The 18985-nt window shown below is 40.9% G+C and overlaps 1 protein-coding gene across 2 annotated transcripts in view; it reads right to left on the reverse strand.

Annotated features, from left to right (window-relative positions):
• Positions 1-1599: 1599 nt before the first annotated feature.
• The window catches only part of ZFPM2 (zinc finger protein, FOG family member 2), a 443301-nt gene continuing 425915 nt past the window's right edge, over positions 1600-18985 (reverse strand). For both annotated transcript variants that reach the window (XM_045805813.2, XM_045805812.2), the window contains 3 exons: positions 11592-11798; positions 8076-8300; positions 1600-5146 (listed from right to left, as the gene is read on the reverse strand). In XM_045805813.2, the coding sequence (XP_045661769.1) occupies positions 2655-5146; positions 8076-8300; positions 11592-11798 (2924 nt within the window). In that variant the 3' untranslated portion in view covers positions 1600-2654. The remainder of the gene's footprint in view (positions 5147-8075; positions 8301-11591; positions 11799-18985) is intronic.

The following is an 18985-nucleotide window of genomic DNA, read 5'->3' on the forward strand; positions in this document are numbered from 1 at the left end:
TAAAAATGTAGATTCCTAGACAAGAGTTTTTCTTTAATTGATCTTCAATTGCATTGAAGCTCAATGCACCAAAAACACATATACATTGGCTTTTAAAAAATGTTCCCTAAGTGATTCTAATGAGGGAACAGTGTTGAGAAGCTCTAAACTGAGCCAGAGTATACATTCCTTTAGGGAAGTAGTCATGGATTAATGGATTATACCTCCTCCTTCATCCCCAAAATAGTGGCTACAATCCCAGGTGATCAATACAGACATGCTGACATGCTAATTTCCTTCCTTCTTGCCTTCCTCCCTCTCTCTCTCTCTTAATGTCTCTTTCTTCTTTTCTTCCTTTTTCTTTCTTTCTCTTTCTTTCTTTCTTTCTTTCTTTCTTTCTTTCTTTCTTTCTTTCTTCTTTCTTTCTTTTCCTCTTTTTTTTAAAAGAGAAGAGAAAAAGAAGAGATTGGGGGAAAAAAGTCCTGTTACAAATATCCAGTCCTGCCAGTTCCCACCTGAGAAATGCACAGGTCCTTATGAACATCCAGTGGTGCCCCAAGGCTCCAATGCTTCGAGAAATTCCTGCAAAACTCTATGAAGCAGATCAGCTCTGTTCATTTCACTGTTTAGTCACTGACTGAAATGGAAAATATTAGTGAAGGTCAAGATTTTACATTGAAAAATAGTTATTCTCGACAAGCAACTGGAGAAATGCTCTTGACAACCTAGGTTTTTTTTTATGTTCTGTCACAGTATTTATGTTACATTTGGGCTAGCACCTTATTATGTTCATTAGGTTATCAAATCCAATATGGACAAATAATAGTGCATCACAATCTGCAAATGGTGCATCTTAACCACAGATGAGGTAATTGTCTTTTCAGATCAGGATGTTTCTATAACTGAATAGACTACAATCTGTCTTGATTGGCAATAGGTGCCATCTTGCCCACTGAATCACACCTCAACCCCTCCAGACAGCCCATTAGGTCCTCCATGATCTGACTCATGCTGTCTGTTCTCCACTCCCTGTCAATATGCAAACCCTTGGAATGCACAAATGAGATATGTAAAATCTAGGCTCTTTTGCAAATTGCAGGCATGAAATTTTTATGTCTTAACTCATGAGAATCACTTGACCACACCACTTCATTGCTCCTTAAAATGCAATCCTCTCTCCCTGGTAAACTTCATTTAAAAGTTGGGTGCGTTTGATCAACAATTGTTACAATTCTTGTGCATAGGTTTTGCAAATCTTTTAGACACATAGAATTGTTCTTTTCTGTGCTACAGTGGTCGGGGGTAGAGAACAGAAAGATAGAGCTTATTATATATAGTTGTAATAGAAAAGTTTTCTAGTTCCATAGTTTGGAGTCTCCTGTTCATTTTAATATAATAAGTTATATTAATTAGGTGCATATAATGGAGAGTCTATTCCTTTACTGACTTGCCATTGTGTTACTATATATATATATTTATGCACATGTTACTATATATACACATGTGTATATCGTATATTCAGCTATTCAGTGCTATTTTGAACCTATTCTCATCACAGAGAATAGGTACATAGACTTTTCTTTGTATTTTAAAGAAAAAAAGTATGCCAAACTTCTCCAACAATCTGGAATTTTATTCCATCCATATACATGCATAGTAACAACATTTGTTGAGAAATTATTTCTATCAGAAGTAGAACATTATCTTTGTGATCACCAGGTGCAGTATTGCTACTCTTATATTTAAATAGATCTTATATATGAATTAAATTCATACTTGCAGCATTGAGTTTAGGGTTTCGATTTAGACTGTGCCTTTCAAAAGATAAAACTGATTAATACTACCTCATTACTTACAATACTGCTTCCAGTAATTTTGTTCATTCTTTATAAAGTATTGCATTTAACAGCAAAGGTTTAAAAATTGAGACAGAGCTGCATCAGCGAAAGAAAATACAAGTACTATACAAGAAAAAAATTGCCATCTTCATTTAACATACATGTTTAAGATTAAGAAAATGGACAGAAACATACAGCTACATACAAATGCAAAGCCTAGTGACTAAGAGACTGTATCTGCTAAAATATAAAGTGCAAACAGAGCCTGATTATCCAAGAATTGAAATCTTAAGGCGAACTTATAGCATGTGTACTTACAACATCTTTGCAAGTTATATTTTAGCATATACGTATATCTGCAACAGCATAGAAGAAGAAATCAAGATACACAAGTGCTTTTGAAGCTATTTCTAAAATGCTTTTCTGTATTGTTCGTGACTATTTTCTTTAAAAGCTACTATACAGTGCAAACCATATGTGCTACACAATAACTATACAATAACATTACAAATGACTTTAATATAAAGTTTTTAAATAAAAAATAACATAACCACAGCTATGAATACTGCTGGTAAAATAAATTAATTTCTTTTTGAAAATGGCACCAATAATACACTTTACTAATGGACTGTAATGGAATTACACCTTAAGTCTTCAACTCGGTCTTAATGAGCGATCTCCTGATTGCCCAGATGTAATTCAAACAGCTTTTGTTTTTGTTTTCTGTTTTTGTTGTTGTTGTTGTTGTTTGTGGGTTTTTTGTGTTTTTTTTCTGGACTGGGTAGAACAACATACTAAACACTGGTACCAAAGGTGACTGGTGTTTATGAAGTTATCTCATTTGACATGTTCGGCCGCGTGTGATGAGCAGTAAAACTTCTTGTGAGTTATAAAGTTTGAGAGGTTGTTGAACTGAATATCACACAGCCGGCAATATTTCCCACTGGTTGGAGCCTGGGTGGAGCCATTCACACCTTTTGCTATACTAGACAACTGTTCCTCCGCAGAAGGAATTCCTGGTGAGACATTCTCGTTTGTGGCTAATGGGTTCTCAGAGATCCAAGAGGGAGATTTGTGGCCATCTTCATGCTGAGGATTCTGGGAAATGTTCTCCTGCTGCGGGTTGGTGGCGGGTCTGTCATCTTGCTTTAGTCCACCGTTAACTATGACCATGCCTCTGTTTTTGGGCAACAGCGGCAGGGAATCTTTCTTCGGCACAGCGCACCCGTTCGAGGAAGCCTGGCCTTTAGAAGATTCGTTTTCCGCGTTTGTGCTTTGCTCTAGGTCAGTGTTATGGATGACAAGAGAACCAGAAATGTAATCACTTGGCTTTATTCCATAATATGGAGAAAGCTGGTCAGCTCCTTTTGCCTTCTTTATTGCTCCGGGGTAAAGGCATTGGGGAAGAAACAAGTGTTTGTTTTCTTCTTTCGTGGCAATGAGCTGAGCGGCTTCACTAAAGACCTTCAGGCCTTGCAGGGTGGCTAAGTGGGAGGAAAATAAGTTTCCGTTAGGGGAAGGCTGCTTCAGATTTCCGTTTTTCTCACATTTTATTATGCTTCGTTCATAGCTGACATCGGGGCTGTTTCGTTCGCTTTCTGGATTCGGAAATACTTTGCTGTCGAGTTGAGCCAGGTCGTTACGCTGATGTGCTGTGACCGGGCAGAAATTCTGCTTGTGGGCCAGGTAGTTCTCGACTTTATTGAAGCTGATCTTGCACACAGTGCACTCGTGGTAATCCAGCAGCCTCTTGGGAGACGTGGTCGTCCGCTCAGACTGGGATAAGCACTTTTTGCTGAGATCTATGGGCACGTCCATCTCGAGGCAGGAAACGCTGGAATGAGTAGTGTCGCATTTGGAAACCGGGACACATTTGTTGATCGTCAGAGAAGTTTCCAAGTGCTTTGAGACAATTCCCGGAAAGATATCGCATCTTGGGTGGTAGCACTCTCCTAGCCCTTCCGTGGGTTCTTGAGTGGAGGTACAAGGATTGCTGAGGTTGGCGACGTCAAGAAATCGCTGCTGGCCCAGGGGAGGCCTCTGCTCCTGTTCAGGTAGGCACATCTCATACATCTTCCTTCGCTTGCGTGTGCGCATGGTTCTCTGCATGGCAGGCACTTTGTTGGAAGCAGACCTCTTTAGCGGAGGGTCGTGGCGCGTAGCACAATAATACTGTTTGTGGACCATGTATGTTTCATGCCGGCTGAAGGTAATGTTACAAGCTTCACAGGTAGTCTTATTTGGGTCACTCTCCCCATCCACCAGGGGGACACTGGGATTTTTCACATCAACAGGTTTTCCGTTAATTTTATCGTCGTTGCTATTAGAGGTGGAGAGCTTCTTCGCTTGAGTGGCAAAGTCCTTGTCGTGGCCCTTCCCGTTTGGCCCAATTAAATCTAAAACGGTGGAAGAATTGATGCAGGATGTTTGAAGAAGTGGATTCTCAGGATCAGCAGAATGAGTGGCTGGGTTGAGAAGGTTTATGGAGGTTTGACCAGTGTTGGGGCTCACAGCCTCAGGCATCTTTTCTGAAACACCAGGGAACTCTGGGGACTTGGCCATCTGCTGCCATCGGCTGCTGCAATAATGTTTTTTGTGCACTAGATAATTATCCAAATTATTGAATGTTATGTTACACTCAAAACAAGTAGCTCCCTTGGGCATCAAGGGACTGTAAATTACGGGAGGGTAGCTACTACTTCCGTGCCTCAGTCGCCGATGGACCAGTTCGGACATCTTGGCTAAGATCTCTGAAGCTTGAGGGACCATGGTGATGTCTTGGGGGAAAGCAAACTGAGACAGAAAAGGGCCCACGGGGAAAGAAGGCCCAACATTAGGCTGAACCGGAGATGAGGCAAGTCTTGGACTCGAGGGCTCAGACTTAATTTTTGTGTAAGAAAAGCTTTGTTTGTTAGTGGTAGGCTGTATCTCTGGTCTCTGGTTAGTGAGAAAGAGCTGAGTCTTTTTCTCACACTTGTCCAGCTCTGTGTCAGAGCTCGCATCTTTAGTCTGCATGGCCTTTTGGCTCTGGGGGAGTTCGCTCCTGGTCAGCAAGTCTGGAGCTGGCTGTAGGCTGTCTTCGGCCCCGCTTGGAGAATGTTCCATATCACTTTCTCTGGGCAGTTTGCCTCCAGGGACGTGGAGCTCCTGGTGCTGCAGTAACTCCCTCTGAGTCTGGAAGCCGAAGTGGCAGTGATTGCATCGGAAGGCAGCTTGAGTGAGATGGGAGAACAGGTGTTGGTGGAAGCCGATCACAGAATCAGCGGTGTAGCTACAGACGGTGCATTTTAGACTAGCACCAGGGGGGAGGAATTCTTCCATTTTCACTCCTGGAGAGACATACAAAATAAGAATACTGAGAACCACGCGCATTGGCTTTCTAATGATAAAAACCTTTGCACCGCAGGATTGAATTGAAATCTTTCAGAATCTCATTTGTGATATTAGCTTTTTTCTTGTGACATCCTTTGTCAGGTGTCATCATAGCAATAACACCTCATAGCTTCCAGAACACGTTCAAGTGTGTTATTGGATCACAGCGGGGCGGTCTTCACTGTCTCCATCTTCCAGGTCAGGAAACAAATCCGAGAAATCAAGGGAATTGATTACGGCACTAAAGCTATTCAATGACAGAGGCATGCCCAAACCTCAGATTTTATAATTTCTAATCTGAGAACCTTCTCATTACAACACCATGCTCCGCATTAGGAAGCAGCAGCATACTTTGGAACTAACATTGATAACCTGTGTGCAAATCAAACAACTCTTAGTGCACTAGACTAGGATTTAGTCAAACGGATCCAAGTAGGAACCATTTCGTAAAGTAATTAATAACCTCCTAATTTATCTTTGGTACAAATCTAGAATTTCATGCATTGATTTTGCTGAACATGGTTTATCTCTATCCAGGGCTGATGTTCAGCTGGTAGACACCAGCACACTAAATACAGTTGTTTAGGACCAACACCCGTGTTGACTGATCACGGACTGTTTCTAGTCAGTTATAAAATATTTTGAGTATCACCAATGACTGGTGAGGAAACTTCACTGTGAGGTTGTGATTTATAAGAAATACATGTTTGGTCATTCATATACATTAAGTCTTTGACAAGGCTTCCTGACTCACAGCTCCTTAAATCCTTGGAATTTCCTGTGATAATAATAATAAAGGTATTTTTGTTATGTTAATGAAGTGACTTTTAGAAAGCCCTTACATTACCTAAGGGTGGGGTTGGTTGCATTGAGAACCAATCTTGTAATTAGAGGATTTGAACTTTTAGCCCCTCCTCCCCAAACTCAGGAGATTGAGTTTAAATTGCCAACAGTCAATATTTCATCAATCATGCCTCTGTAATGAAGCCTCCATAAAAACCCAAAAGGACGTGGTTCAGAGAGCTTCCCAGTTGGCTTGAGGAGAGTGGCAGCCTGGGAGAGGGCACCGAATCTCCTCACCCTTTTCCCATACCTTCTTCTAGGCATGTCTTCCATCTTGCTGTTCCTAAATCATTACCTTTTATAATAAACCGGTAATCTAGTGGGTAAATGGGTTCTCTGGGTTCTGGGAGCCACTCTAGCAAATTAATTGAACCCAAAGAGGAGGTCTAAGCAATCTCTAATTTACAGCTAGTTGGTCAAAGCATAGGTAATGACCTGGGTTTTCTACTGGCATTTGAAGTTGGGGCAGGGGGCTGACCCCTTACTCTGGAAAATCTGATGCTGTCTCTGGGTGATAGTGTCAGAATTGAGTTAAGCTGTAGGACACCCATTTTGGTATCTGGAGGATTGCTTGGTGGCTATGGGGGGGAAACACCTCCCCCTTATGTACGGGAATTGAGATCTGGACACTTTTACTCACTAAGGTCAACTCTAGTTTCCATTTACTGGCATATGGCTAAATCAGGCATGGCTTATGCTCTCTGCACTTTAGACTAAAATGAGAACTGCCTTTTATATTTGTAAGCTGAAAATACCGTAGAAAAAACTTCAGTCCTATAGCAATAAAAGGGGACTTCTTTTTCATGTCTCCTTTTCTCCTTAACTGATCCAATACTCATTTTTCTATTTAGCCAAAAGATCCCTCTATCTTTCTTTTTGTTTCGTGAACGTTTGGCTACTCACCATCTGAAGCAAGCGACCTGTTTCTGCTTCCTCTGCTTTATCACCTACATAAAGATAGCGCATTTGTAGGGAAAGGGAAGAGAATGACTAGAAGGGAAATTGCCTATTTTTATAGGTTCAAAGACAAAACTTGCACCGTACTAGGGCACTGGAGGGTGGAGCTAGTTTTGTTTTGTTTTGTTTTGTTTTGTTTTAAACTCAGCACCTATTTCAGTTGTTTAATTATTCAACTCAAGCAAAAACAGTGAAGGAAGTCACCCAGCAGTACCTTCTAAGTTTTGTATTACGGCTGCTGAAAAACCGTGATGCCCAAACCTTGGTTTGTCCTAGTCACAAACGTTCCTAGAAGCATCTAGAGTTAATATAGTTCTGTACATTTGATTAACTTGAGTTTTTTTAAAAATACAGGAATGAAGTAGAATACTGTGTGATAATACTAACAATACTTGGGCACATAATTCCAAAGTAAAATGGGAACAGTTGCCACCTTGCTGTTAAAGAGTGAACTTAAAACAACAACAACAAAAAAAACCGATTTGTTTTTTAGCCTAATTTTTCTTAAGGAATTTAAAAACACCGTAGTACTAAAAGTGGTTTTATGTCATAGAAATCAACTTAGCTGTTCTGCAAGCTCTGGAAGTCAAGAGCATTTTATAGATTCGTATTTAAAAGTTAATTTCTCTCAAGTGTGATTTTAATTGGATCTATCAAAATAACAGTGCTATTTCAATTCAGCAAATACTTATTTTTATGTACCTACTATTTATTCCCTACCATGTGGGAAATAATATGGTCCGTTTCCAAAGATCACTTGACACTTCAATCAATGAATATTAATGACAACATACAAAGGGTATTGAGAGTTTATTTCTGAAATGGTGCTGTTAAAAAAAAAATAGAATGATTTGGCCTGTAATCTGAGTACTGTAATTGTTAGGAAAGAATTCAGACCCGAGTCCTTTGAGTAGGATATACTGATTATAAGTGACATAAAATCCAGCAAGTTTGGTTTTGATCTTATGGTTAGCTACAGTTCGATAGATGCGGAATCATGTATGTTGGCATATGTGAATGTACGTACGTATGTATGTAAACAGTAGAGTCTGCCAGAGCCCGAGAAGAAAGAAGGGAAGCGCTCACCGCTGTGCGAGTTCAGGTGCATTTCTAGTGCTCGGGCATTGGAAAAGCTCTTGGTGCACTGCGGGAAGGGGCACAGGCTGGAAATCTGAGGAGCACTGTCTTCGTTCTCTCCCGACACCGGAGCGGCTTCTCTTTGCCTCCCACTGCAGTAGTACATCAAGTGGGCTTGCAGGTTCCGCTCACTTCGGTACCAGATGCCACAAGACTTGCAAGGAAATATATCCTCTGCGGGCGAAAACACAGGGACACATTAGCTGCTGCCCATTTGGAACCAGCCCTGGGTGAAGTGGCATTTAGTTCCATGTTTCTTGAAGACTGCTCTCAGGTTCTGAATCAGGCAATCAGACAGTGATGAGTGCAGTCTTGGGTGTTGTTCCACAGCCCAGGACTAAGCTTTTAAAGAAATGTTACACCCAGTGCAATTTACCTTCCCACAGACTTTCTTCGGAAAGTGGTACTGTAGGAGGCTCCAACAGGAAAAGCACAGGAGATTTATTTTAAGTTGTTTATAATGTATTTAGGGTTTAGAAAAATACACATTTATAAATAGCAATGTGAACTGGCTTATCTGATGGACTAAAAGGTAAGGATCTGATAGCTGAACTTAAGTTAGCCCTGATACCAACTCCTGAGGTCATTTGTTCATTTAATAAATTAATTATAGAATGCCTACTGTGTGCTGGACTCTATGCTGAGTTGGGTGTAAAACAAAATAAAAGATCAAAAAGTTGTCATCAAGGATCTTACAGTCTCCTGGGGTTGATGAATAAGGGGTCAGATAATTACATTTGGCGGCAATGACCATTCTGATGGAGGCATCTGAGGAGTGCCTGGGGTGTGGGACGAGACACTAGGTGGGTGAGAGGACTGGAAGAAGGACAAGGTCAGAGAAGGATTCAGAGGGAAGAGTGGTGCCCTAGCTGAGTGGTAAAGGATGACATTTTGCAAGGGAGGTATGAAGAGGGTTGGGTCTTAGGGTTGGGTCTTAGGGCGAGGCATGGGAGCCTGAGAGAGGGACTGGGTGAGGGCTGGGAGGCTATTCCAGGCAAGGGGCACGATGGGGACTGGAAGAGATAAGGTTGGAGGAGGGAAGAGCAGTGATCAAAGACTCTGTAGGCTCTCTTAAGAAGTTTAGATTTTTACCTCAATGATTATGGAGAATCATTGAATCATTTTAAGCAAGAGATGGACAAAATCAGATATTATAGAATCATAACAGTGAAGTAGAGTTTTGAAGGTCATGAATTCGGAAGGAAGACACAACTGGAAGGATGCAGTTGCAATAATCTAAGTGAAATATGATAGAGTTTGAGTTAAGTCATACTAGGATATTTTTGTGTGTATTTTGTATGTATTTACTCAGGAAAAATTACTCCATGTGTGTGTTTTCCCCTTTATCCATTTATAGGCAAGGAAACTGAGATGGAGTAACTTGCCCATGATCACATAAGTGGGTGAACTGGGACTGGAACCCAGTGGAAACACTCTTCTGTATCAATGGCAAGGGGGCCACAGAGGAGGAAAACTTATACTGAGGAAATAGAAGTGACTAGGAGTGATGGCCACTACTTTGCAATTAGATGCTAGAGTGGAAGGTAAGGTCTCTTCAATGCCCAGGCTCTTGTTAGCATTTCTGTGTAAAAGTTTCATTCATCTCTGTAGGGAGCAGATGACAGACAGGTGATGAGGTCAGGCAAGGACAGGTATAGGGTGACCAAACCTGACCCAGTGTTGTGCAAACCTGGCACTCTGTAGTGAAAGGGAGCACCATTCAGAGGGATGTCAGATAACACTGGCAATTGGGGCTAATCTGGGCAAACTGAGGCATACGGCCACTCTGTTAGATATGTGGTACAAGATATTTCTGTAAGAAATACAGGGGAATATGGGGAAGGTGACAACAGAGGTCCCAAACTCAGAAGAAACAGCTATATGTGAGATTTGTGAATTGTTAACACAGAGTTGGTGATGGAACCTGGGATAGTGAAGGAGATGGCTCAGGGAGAGCGTGTTGAAGGGGACAAGGAGAAAACTGAAGACCAAATTCTAGTGAATGAGAAGGAAGGACAGCAAGTACAATATAGAATTACAAAATAAAATTTGGTTATAAAATTATATACTACTGCTCTTTATTATTGAGCTCTTCCCACCCATTCAGAGGGCCATATTGCTTTGTGTAGTGTCCATTTAAGCAGGACGAGTTTTAACTGATAGCTCATTTCAGAATGAGACTGAAGTCTGTATGCATCTATACTGATTTATTTGGGGTCAATAGTTATCCTGCTACAGAAAGCAAACAGAGTATAATCTCAAATATAATTAAAAATACCATTCACACATTGGAGCTTCACAATAATTTAAGGTATTCCTAGTGTCTCTGGTAATAAAACCCTTTTGCTTCAAATTCAAGTTGGGCCTATGTTATTTCAACTTCTTCACTACTGGAATCAAAGCAAAGATCCAGTAAAAGAAAATAACTACATTTACACGAAGGATTTTATGCTAAAATATTACCTCAGGTTAGGTGTATTGGATCCAGTGTTTGGATGTAGAGTAATTCCAGATACACCTGAAAATTTCTTTAAAGGCTATTGTGACAGCAAGAATGTAATTATTGTTGAGTATTTGTTTATTTTTAAAATATCAAGACATCATTATGATATCTATAATTCTGGATCATTCAATCTTAGGAATTTTCAGGGATGTTTTTGATTAAATGTAATACCTCATTTACTTACTGGCCTTGGAATCTATTCTTCTCTTACGATGTGACTGCTATTCATGTTTTCTCACAGAGCTAGATGAGAGCAGAGCTGAGTCTAGAACTCAGACCTGGGGACTCCTGGATAACTGATTTTCTGTCATATAATGTGTCATTCTGTGTGTTCAAGGAATACAAACTAAGTTCACTAGTTGTTTTAACAAAATATAATTATAAAGGCATACTTGCCAAAGCATATTTTTAAATTCTCCATACATGTCTGGAATTCTTCAGCTCATATGTATTTTTCTTTATTTTCCTATGTTTCTTTTGTTTTTGTTGTTGTATTAGCTGATGTATTGATTTACCCAGGCTATACTTTCTCTTTATTAGTATATCTAATCACAATTTGATTTCTTATTTTTTCTTTAAAAAAGTTTTTTTAACTCTATAGCCCTTAAGGAATACCACAGTTATTCTACTAAAGAAGCATCAGTGAAAGCTATTCGACCTCTCATAGCTAAGTATCTGTGAATATTGTTCAACTAGTTTAGAAAGTCAGTTTTTTTTCTGTGCATGACATTCAAGAATCCAACCTAAAAAGAATGAATTTAAGTGTCCTTTTCATACTGCCATGAGAAGTGATCACAGACACACACACACACACACACACAAAGTTAGAAGATAAAATGAAATCACAACACTGGAGAAAAAAAGTCTGTCCCCGGTTGCCTGCCAGTAGACATTTTTTCCTCCCACAAACACCCATCGGCACTACAAAGCTCTTGTACTGGGCTACTGCACTCAGCACTTACTATTGACAATAGCTGTAGGCAAAATAGAAGCCATGGCAGCTTGCTGAGGAAGCAGCTGAATGGAGTCCAGCAGGCGCGCAGGGTACATCCCTTCTGCAAGAGTCATCTGACTGGCAGCTTGTAGCCTTGAGTCAAAATCCACCACAAAGGCAATTAGCTCTTCACCCTCAGAGATGGCCTTCGTCGTGGTGCACCAGAGCTGACCCCCTATTAAGAAGAGAAAAGAAAGAGAAAGATCGAATTGGCTAGAACACTCCAGCCCGCTGTACACTGGAGCATCTTCTCAGGCTTTTCACGTCACTTTCTGCTGGGCTGGAGTGTCTGATTGAGACCACGGTTGTACTCCTCTTCCCTCTTAGGTGGAAAATCAGATTCCTTGCAGTGGCCGACAGTAGGAGAGGACTAAGAACCAAGGATAGACATCATCTGTGGCGAGTTTTGGGAACCGTTTGCCTCCTGGGGTTTGCCTTAGTCATTGACCATGCTATGACATGGTCTCTGCTCACCAAGAGGCATGGTGGGATCCAACCGCAGAAATTTATTGCCCATGAGCCTCTGCAGTTACTCTTTTGGTACCTTATGGACGTAAGAAGTTATTTCTTACTCTCTCCCACCCGCCCCCACACAATCTTTCTTCCCAAAATACCCACACACCGAAAACAAAACAAAGTACACGAAAGCTCCTAAAATCTAGGAAGTTAAAATGACATTCCAGCTAGTTTTACTCTCCTTATGTCTGCTGCCATTTTTTTTTTTTTTGGCTTAGTGATCTTTACTTATATAATATTCCTCATAATGCGGCTTCTTTATCTCCATTTACCCTGATTGAACTTCCTGAAAAGAAGATATGCCACAGATCCTTTTCAAAAGGCTTATTTAAATAAAGATTTGTTTAAATGAAAAGAGCCCCTTCTTCAAATACTAAGATATACTCTGGCTTTGCACTTCAAATGATCACGTGTGGTGCATTAAAAAGAAAATTAACTATGCAAGTACATCTTCTAATGTATTGGAACGCGATAGCGTATGCTCATTTATTTAACATGTTTAGACAGGCAAAGCACTTATATTTTGTTATCTACACTCTCAGGCCTAGATACGTATCCTATACAGTTATGCCTGAAATAATGTGGCATACTTGATATGTTATAAAGCTTTTTTTCTCATTGTGTATATATTGCGAAGCTATATATTGTACTCATTAAGCAAGCCAAAATTGTACCCATTCTGATAAGTAATATTGCTCTGTTTATCTTTCGGCATAACTGTCTCTTCAACTGCACTTCATTTCCTCCATCCTTAAATAGATCATAGTTTTTAAACAACTTGTGGTAAAAATCTGCTGGAAAAGATAACAACAGCACACGAGATGGCAGAGTCGCACAGAAGAACCGGGACACTTCCAGAGAAGCCTCGGACAGTTAATTACACCAGCTGATTACGTTTTAAAGGTAAGCAGACAGAACACCAGCCGCGACAGTACAAGTTTGTGAAAAATACAGCTAAGATTACGTACCTCGAATTGGTGCGAAAGTTGCAAGTAAAACCCCGATGTACCAAAAGTGAAACCAAAATCTACCAAAAGGCTAGAAAACAACTTTTTTTCCTCACTTTGACTCTAACGGATTTGAAAGCACCCAAGTTTCCCAAAGTTGAAAAACAGATTCACTTTGGCGCTCACTTATTTACAAATAGAGCAGCTAAAGTGCGTCTCTGCGGGGGCGCTGAGCGCGGCAAAGCGCTGGGTGGCCCCGTGTCTGCGGAGCCCATTCCTCCCCCAGGAAGGCTTCTGCCGCTCTGCCTTCTCTGATGTGCATACAGATCCCAAGTACTTACAGCTGCAGACAAGGTAATCATTTGCACCTTATCTTTCCTCTGGGGTACAGTTTATTAAGTGAGTCTTTGTAATGGAGGGGGAGGGGGCAGAGCCAGGCTCCTCAGTTGCGGTTTACTTCATGGCCTGCTCTCAGGGAGACACTGGATTTCAGCGATGAACTGAATGACTTCCGTTATTGGTAATATGTCACCCCTTTGGAGAAATTTACACTTTTGGTAAATCCAGCTGTGGGCATCTTTCACAAAAGGAAAGGTGTGGATTCAGGTTCCCAGGAGAAACTGAGATTTTGGAGAAGCTAATCTCTATCCCAGCAGTGAACGATGTCGCAGGATGACTCAGAATCCTTGGGCTCAAACGCTGAACCAGAAAGACCCAATAAGTAAATAAAATAAACCTCAGGAATATTAGGTGTAATGAAAAGTAAGCAAAAATGACTTTTCTACATGATTAAACAGCCTGGCGATTGTAATATATGTTTTCCGACATACTGAATAATGTTTCATGTTTTATTATCTTTATCATTTTATCTCATTTTATGGTTTAGTCAGAGCATATCCTTTAGAAAGGCTGAATTAGACTAAAAATGTACCGTGTAGACTTGATGAGGAAGTCAGCTGTCTTAGGATTTTAATCTCTCCAATCATTCATTCATCAGCTCTTCATTGACCCTCTGCTGTGTGCTGGGCTGGGCTCGCGGCTTCACCAGCAGCTAGAATGCACACATAAAGGCGATGGACGCCGGTACCACATGGTGGGTGGCATCGCCTAATGCCAAAGAAATGTGAGAGGAGTGAATAACTGACAGGTCTCAGGGGAGTCCGGCAGCCATCCAAGGTGACTTTTTTACCGACTCACGAAATATAAAGGTAAAATAGCAGAAGTACGTGTGGGGGAGCCGGCAGGTCGATCACTGCTGCAGAGAAGGGGGCATGCATGCAAGGCAGGATTATGGAAGAGCCTGACTGGTCCTGGTAATGGTTCAGAGGCCACCCTGCTGGAGCTTGGGGTCTGAAGGAGAAAGGGCTGGTCACAGGCAGGGGTGTGCTTGCACCAGCCTGACCTGGATCCTAGGGCACAAGGTCCAATGGTCAGGCATTTTCTGTGCTACTGGATATCACACTAGTAACTTGGAATTGGCCATGGTGAAAGCTGAAGCACTTGCCACTGGAATTAGCAGACATTACATATCAGGGCTTCCTCCCCCAGAAAGTTTAGTGCAGGGCAGGACAGCTTCGAAAGTAACAGAAAAACAGTTCTGTCTGGCTCATCATGGTGGGGAGTGCACAGGAAGTGTTACCCCAAGGGCCCTTTGGAGGCTCTTGTACTAGTTCAATTGCGAGAGATGCAAACTGTGAGGGAGTAAAGGGCCAAGTTCAAGAGAGAGAGAGAACGGGGCTGATCTCTTGAGATGAGGAAGAGGAAGGAGGCTTCTGAAAATAACTCAATGGTTCCAGCCTGGGAAACCAGACGGCGGGGATGCCGTCAACGAGGCAGTAGCGCTGATGTATTAACAGTGGTATTACACAGACAATAACGAGACAGTTGTATTAATTAGGAGCACTTTCTTTGGGCCCAATAGGCTAAGGCGTTTATGTATTTCATCTGTTTTAATCCCATCAATTATTCTTGGAGGTAGGTGATATTTTCCTCATTTTAGAGTTGAGAAAATTAAAGCTTGGAGAGGTTAACTAACTTCCCCAAAGCTACACACACGGCCAGTGACAGAATCAGATTTAGAGCTCCGTCTGTCTGACTCCAAAGCCCAGGTGTGCACGTGCATGTCTGTTGTATGTGCGTGTCTGTGCATGCACAGAAATACTGGATTTTGCTTTGAAAACGTAAAATCTAAAATCGCTGAGGGGCTTCTGAATGAATGTATCTAGGAGGCAGTTGGAATTTGGAGGAGACATAAGGCTGGAGGAAAAAAAAGATTTTGGAAGTCATCAGCACATTCTAAATGACTGTGGATGCTCTTTGCATTGATGTGGTAATGCAGGAAGAGCGAAAAGAAAAAAAAACAGACTGAAATTTGGGAAAGCTCAATAATTAAGATGTGGGTGGAGGAGAAGTGATAATTTAAAGATAGAGAGAGCTAGACGCCTGGGTGGCTCAGCTGGTTAGGCATCTGCCTTTGGCTCAGGTCATGACCCTGGGGTTCTAGGATAGAGTCCCCCATCAGGCTTCTTGCTCAGCGGGAGCCTGCTTCTCCCTCTGCCTGCTGCTCTTCCTGCTTGTCCTCTCTCTCTTTCTCTGACAAATAAATAAATAAAATCTTAAAAGAAAAAAAGATAGAGCATGTATTTGGAAGTTATAGGGGAACCAAGAGAATGGCACCAGAAAAACCAAGGGTTGGCTCTTTGAAACCATTTGGCTGAGTTTTTTAGATGGTGAATTTAGAGTATTCAACTTTAGGGATTCATTTATAGGGAGAGATATATGTCTGGTATTGTAACATGGTTTCAATGACAGATTCCAATAAAACATCCCAAGTGTGACTATTAGTTGGGGATATGATTCCATCTGCAGGACTTACGGACGATGGAACCGACAGCCAGGGAAAAATTTTGGCTCTGCCACTTACTGTGTGATTTGAACTTGTCACCTAAGCATTCTGCAGATCAGTTTCCTCATCCTTGGGAATGGGAATGCCGATAATAGTACTAAATTCACAGTGTTATTATGAGGATAAAATAAGCTAATAGATATGAAAGCTTAAGAATGGCACCTGACATATAATAAGTGCTATGTAATTGGTCATGAGTATCGTTTTGGTTTGGTCAGGTTGAGACTATTATTCTCATTTCTCATTGTCCTGCTAAATCCAAGAAAAGAAATCTCACCAGAAAGAAAAGAAAAGCCTATGGATTCAATGAGCAAATGTATCCTTGCTTCACTGGAGAGAGCTAACTCATTTTGGAAAAGAGGGCTAAGGCTGCATCCATTTGTGGACCACATACTGCCTCTTGACCAGTCAGAAGCAGAAATGGTTTCTAGCCCTGACATGGGACTGAGGGGGCAGGAGAACCAGGTTCCTACCTTCAGGTGTTTGGAGCTAGGGTAGATATAGCCAACTCTAATTGATAATTGCATAGAAGGCCTTAGTATCTGTCTTGATTAAGGAGCAATCTGAGTGCATGCAAATGCTAAATTATGTTGATATTTAGCTATTTTGGTGTCTTCATCCTACTGACCTCATGTTCAATGGAAACGAATCAAAGAGTGTTACATTTGGCTTTAAAATGAGAACACCACTATCAAAAAACAAAAACAAAAACAAAACCCAGAAAACGACAAGTTCTGGCAAGGATGTGGAGAAACTGGAACCCTTGTGCACAGCTGGTGAGAATGTAAAATGGTGCAGCCACTGGAAAACAGTATGGCAGTTCATTAAAAATTAAAAATAGAATTAACTTACGATCCAGCAATTCCACTTCTGGGTATATACTCAAAAGAATTGAAAGCAGAGTCTCCAAGAGATATCTGCACACCTATGTTCATAGCAGCATTATTAAAAATAGCTAAATCATGGAAGCAACCCAAGTGTCCATTGACAGATAAATGGATAAGCAAACTGTGCAATATACATACAATGGAATATTCAGCTTCAATAAGGAAAGAAATGTTAAAAAAATAAATAAAAAGGAAGGACATTCTGACATATGCTAAAATATGGAAGAAATCTGAGGGCGTTATACTAAGTAAAATAAGCTAGTTACAAAAGACAAACATTGCACAATGCAGATGCCACTTACAGTAAGGTCCTTAGGGTATTCAAAATCACTGAGACAGAAAGTGGGCTAATGGTTGCTGGGGCTGGAGGAGGGGCACATGGGGAGTTACTGTCTAATGGATGTAGAGTTTCAGTTTTGCAAAATGAAAAGGGTTCTGGAGATGGAGCATGGGGATGGTTGCAGGACGATATGAATGTCCTTCATGCCATGGAACTGCACACCTAAGAATGGTTATGATAGATTCAGTGTTATATATATTTTACCACAATAAAAAAAATTGGGAAAAAATGAGAGCACCATTTTTTCACTAAAAACCACCATTGTGAATCTCAAATATTTGCGCAAGTCTTTTTTTTTTTTAGCCACAGCTAAAGATAGGAATCTCACTTTCATAAAGTGCTTCCCATATAAGACGGTTTACAACAACAGAGTAAGGTCTTCTCTCCTACCAGCTTTCCTAACAAAGCTACTTTAACAAAACATCTTGAAAGTTCAAGTTGCTGCTAAGATGGAGTTGACTGTATTTGGCCAAACTGTTTTCATTTGAATGAATTTTGGATACTTGTATAGATTTGAAAATTGTGAGTGACATAGCTCCTGACGGTTTTGTTGACTTGGATTTCCGCTTGCGTTCGGGGCACCAGTGGAGTGTTCCTGTCAACCCTCTCTGGACATGGAATTGAAGACGCCTGAATGGAAGTTTTCTCTGGCTTTCATATGCAGTAGTGTGCTTAATGCTCCCAGATTTAAACCAAGTAAATTTTTAATATATAAATCCAAACTAATGGCATATAGATCTGAAAACAAATGAGTTATGTAAAGGGGTGGGGTGCCTATGTGGCAATAATATATGCTTAATTGATAAAACTCTTCCGACTTTCTTTGCTCAGGCATCAGGAGCAAATGATCTTGGTGTAAGGGATTACATGTTAATAATGAGGCCCAGCTGGCACCCCAAGTCCTTGAAAATGTTATTTGTCCCCAGCGCAAAGATGGACAAGAAACAGGACTTGACGGGTCGGTAGGTAAGAAACTAGTTCTGTCTTGACTTGATGATTCCTGACGGAGTGATCTTGGAGAATTTCTTTACCTGCCTCATATAAATTGACAGCCCCAGGCTAGATGTCCTGTAGATGATTATCATCAGGTTGTGAGCAACTTTCTAAGCTTCTATGACCCCTGGGCTAATAATGGTAATAATCACACAGTTATTAAGTGGTTTCTCTGTGCTACTTATGGGCACTGGGCTAAGTGCTTTGCATGCAGTCTCTTAATTTCTCCCAAGAAAGCAGTAAGGTGGCTTTTATTTATTCCCATTTTACTGTGATATGATCATGAGTCTGGAAGTGTAGGTAAGGTGTTCAAGGTCACACGGATAATGGGGAATTGGAGGAAGGGAGGAAGGTACGGACGTTGGGATTTGGACAAGGCAGTTTGGCTCTGGATGCCGTACTTGGGAAAAACCAGGTGTTCCAAAGGAGTCACAGTGACCTCTGGTGTTCACAAACTACACCGCGCCGTACTTGATCATTCAGTTGTTGAGTAATTTTAGCACAGTTATCTCTCCGAATCAAAAATAAGATGGTTCACTTCATGAAACATCACCAAGAGGATTACACAGTGATGAGATACAGCTGTTAAGTTCATAGCTATGATCTGGAGCATAATGTCCATATTTGTCATGTGGAATAACTTCAGGTTACCTTCTACTAAGACTAACACATAATTCGAATAGCCAGCACTTAGAAACCATTCAGTACGTGCCAAGTGCTATAATAAACATTTCACACATATTAAACTCATTTGGTAGTACTAAATATGAAGGT

This window comes from Ursus americanus, chromosome 9, assembly GCF_024610735.1.
Source record: "Ursus americanus isolate L20-20 chromosome 9, mUrsAme1.1.p, whole genome shotgun sequence".
Lineage (NCBI taxonomy): Eukaryota > Metazoa > Chordata > Mammalia > Carnivora > Ursidae > Ursus > Ursus americanus.